Raw genomic sequence first — 3,590 nt, 5'->3', positions numbered from 1 at the left:
AACTGAACTAGAACTGAACTAGAACTGAACTAGAACTGAACTAGAACTGAACTAGAACTGAACTAGAACTGAACTAGAACTAGAACTGAACTAGAACTTAACTAGAACGAAACGAGAACTGAACTAAAACTGAAATAGAATTTGGTATGTTTACGCAAACGGTTTTTGTGTTCAAATAAAGTTGCTTTCGATTTACAGTGCTAGATCTAGAATAAAAATGTATTCATTAATAGCTATAGTTTATGAGTATTACCTTTTATGAGTTATGTCGGCTTAATTGCCATAACGTTAACCAATAAATAAACATATTTCAATTTCAGTCGAATAGTATATTTTATTATTTTACATTTTTTGTTTTTTCTTTATATATTTTGCAATATTATATTCGTATTAATTTTAAATTATTATTTTAAAAAATACTTTTTATATACAAACTTCATTTTATCAATTTCAAAAGAGTTTGATTAATACGTTTACATCAAACCCCTAAAATCTTATAAACACTGGCATAATTCCCTCTACTTACTAGTACATTTTTAAAAAATTTATCTTTTACTCATTCATTCCCTTAAAAAAAAAAAAAAACACTTAATCATCATACACAAAATAAGTTTAAAAATTTTTTAACAAAAAAATATTTCTTATTTTATAGAGAATTAAGGTTTACACAAAAATTACGCATAATAAATAATGTGTAATAATCAACAAATAATTTAAATTATTTAAATTAGTTTTAATAAAATTGTGTGTTAAACAATATAATTAAAATCGTATTAAAGTACTAATAATAATTTAATTTTGACTGGCATTTATAATTAATTTTATTTTTGTAAATTTTTTTATATAATGTTAAATAATGGTGTAAGTAATAAACTTATTTACAAAAGCAGAAGGCAAAATTAAGTGCCTCAAAAAAATAGTGTAGTGGAAAAAAACCCGAGTGACTCATTTAGTTTCAATATTTGTTTTTTTACTGTCTGACATTTTTTCTTTATGTTTTTAAATGATCAACACAATAAATGTTTTTTTTTAATTTAGAGACATGGCACTTTGAAACATTTTTTCTCATTTACTTGAAATATGTTACAGGATTTTTTGTATTTTTATTCAATTTTTACAATAGAGACCTTTCAAAGGACGTTTTCAAAGTGTTGGTTTAAGTGCGTGTGAATTAGAACTAGAACTGTATTTGAATTGAAATAAAACTGAACTAAAACTGATGTAGAACTAAACAAGAACTGAAGTCAACAGGTTCTAAGTAGCAGTTCCGGATCCGGGAACTACATCTAAACAAGATAAGTTTCCTGTACAAAGTTTGAATAAAAATTAATTCTGATAAAAAATAACGATTCCAAGACTATTACAAATTAATTTCTTTGTAACTAGATAACAAGTTGACAAATTGATTTAAACTCTTAATAGTAAAAAAAATTCTGAAAATGAAATTAAAATCGCTATATATTAACTTTTAAACTGCAATTATAATATAATATACAATATAACATATATTAAAATATTCTATTTAATCTAGGTATCACTTTTACTGGCATTTACATACAATACAATATTGCTAGTTTAAACTATAGTTAAAATTCTAAACGCCTGGAGTTTTTAACTGAACTAAAATACTTAACGAAACTTTGAGAGTAGTAGCATAAGTTTCCTAAGAAAATAAAGTTTTAAAAACTTGGCTAACTAAATTAACTTACTAAAAACGTCTTTTCTTTCCCTCAAAAAATTTACCTTAAACCCACACTGTGAAACTAGGCCTTAAACTGTTTCTCCTCAAGTTTTATTCAAAACTTTTAAGAAATTCTCCACATATGTTTCATCCATGCCCTTATTGGGTTCATCATTTAAAAGATCGCTTATAGAATACGCAGACAATGGTCGTGATAAACGACGTTGTGATAATATATCATCAATAGAGGTAACGGGTGAGAGTGAAGTGCATCCAGGAAACATAAAACCTTCAGAATTTTCAGCACTCTTAGCTATGGCTACAAATAGATCTTCTAAACTAGTGTTCATATTAAGTACAGGAGGATTACGTAGAATAGGTGATGAAGAGGGCTCCGGTGAATTACAGGAGCGGGGCGATGATAAAGGTGAGGAATGGGCGGGTGATACTGTTGAGGGTGTGGCTGAGGTACCATTTAACATTGAGATACTTGTGGGTACTTGACGTTTACGTCTTTGTATTGGTATAGGTTCACTGCGCCAGCTGCTATTAAGCAAATCTTGCTGATGTTCCTCATGGGACATTTGATTTAAAACATTTGAAGAATTTTCATTATTCTCCTCTAGTTCTTGTGTTAATTTAGACAGTCTTCTTAAGACCACATTTTCTTTTTTCAAAGGACTTTCATGGGATTGATTTGCATAGTCATCCTTTTTGTGATAGGTGTCCTCATCATCAAAGTCCATGGAACAGCGACGAAAATCGGAGGGCAATACGGTGGGCGTAACACGATTGATTTTCTTTTGTACCCCACCATTTTCAAACATTTTAGCAATTTTATTAACATTTGTATGAGTGTGCACCTGACGTTTATAGATATTGGCCGGTTCATCGGGCACTACGGGTTGATGTGTTGTGCCGACCACTTCCTCCTTTTTGACTGTTTGTTTCTTGGGGTAAACCCTGGTTACCGCTTTACGTGGCTTTTGTTTAGGCAAAGCTTCTCCCGTTTCACCCAAATTGTGGCAACATATATCGGGTGCATAACAACGATGCCATTTATTACGATTCGCTTCATAGTCAGCTTTGGCGAATTGATTGATTTTACTTAGAGATTTCGGTATTAGTGTTAAGAACACAAATGTATAGAATATATAAGGCACATAATACCAGGCTGTTTCCAGATATTCTATATACTCCATGTTTTTTTAATTATTTTATCTTGTTTTGTTTAACACTTTTTTTAAAGTTAATTGTCTTTTAAAAAGTTCACTTTTTATCAGAGTTATTTTTATATATTTTTAATAAATATTTTTTTCGCTTTTGTTCGTTTTAGATATTTTTGCTTTTATTTTTCTATAAAAAAGATTTATTAGTTTTTGATATCGTCAATTTATTTATGGCAAACATTTCTTTTGTTGTGTTGCAAAGTCATGTTTTTTTTTTTGAGAATAAGTTCAACATTATTGTTTTTTGATTTAACAAAAATAAACCGTTAAGAACCAAATGAGATTTTCGTATTATTTTATAAAAAATTAAGAAGCTTTAGATCTTACACAGGAAAATATAGTATAACAGTTTCAAAATTGTTTATTTCATTAACTATATCTTCATTCTGGAGAAAGTCTAGTTTATAAACATGTCCATAAATTGGACTGAACTATAAGTCATGGACTACAGCCTTGTTACTGATCAGTATATTTAAAAAACTGCAGTCTAGTCTAAAATCTGTCTGTAAAAAAGTATAATCTATAGTCTAGTTTGTAGTGTAGACAATAGTCTAATCCATAGTCTAATCTAAAGTCTAGTCTATAATCTAGTCTATAGTCTAGTCTATAGTCTAGTCTATAGTCTAGTCTATAGTCTTGTCTATAGTCTAGTCTATAGTCTAGTCTATAGTCTAGTCTAT

The 3,590-nt window shown here is 28.8% G+C and overlaps 2 protein-coding genes across 13 annotated transcripts in view; one reads left to right on the top strand and one right to left on the bottom strand.

Moving 5' to 3' along the window:
• The window catches only part of LOC111675850 (supervillin), a 330,599-nt gene that overhangs the window by 311,349 nt on the left and 15,660 nt on the right, over positions 1–3,590 (top strand). The window lies entirely within an intron of this gene.
• LOC111675851 lies at positions 315–3,025 on the bottom strand. Its single transcript, XM_023436702.2, has one exon. It carries the CDS (start codon positions 2,881–2,883, stop codon positions 1,786–1,788), a length of 1,098 nt encoding a protein of 365 aa, XP_023292470.2. The 5' UTR covers positions 2,884–3,025; the 3' UTR covers positions 315–1,785.

This window comes from Lucilia cuprina, chromosome 5, assembly GCF_022045245.1.
Source record: "Lucilia cuprina isolate Lc7/37 chromosome 5, ASM2204524v1, whole genome shotgun sequence".
In the NCBI taxonomy this organism is placed as follows: Eukaryota; Metazoa; Arthropoda; class Insecta; order Diptera; family Calliphoridae; genus Lucilia; species Lucilia cuprina.
Note: the sequence above shows the minus strand (reverse complement) of the source record. Positions and strands in the feature narration are given on the sequence as shown.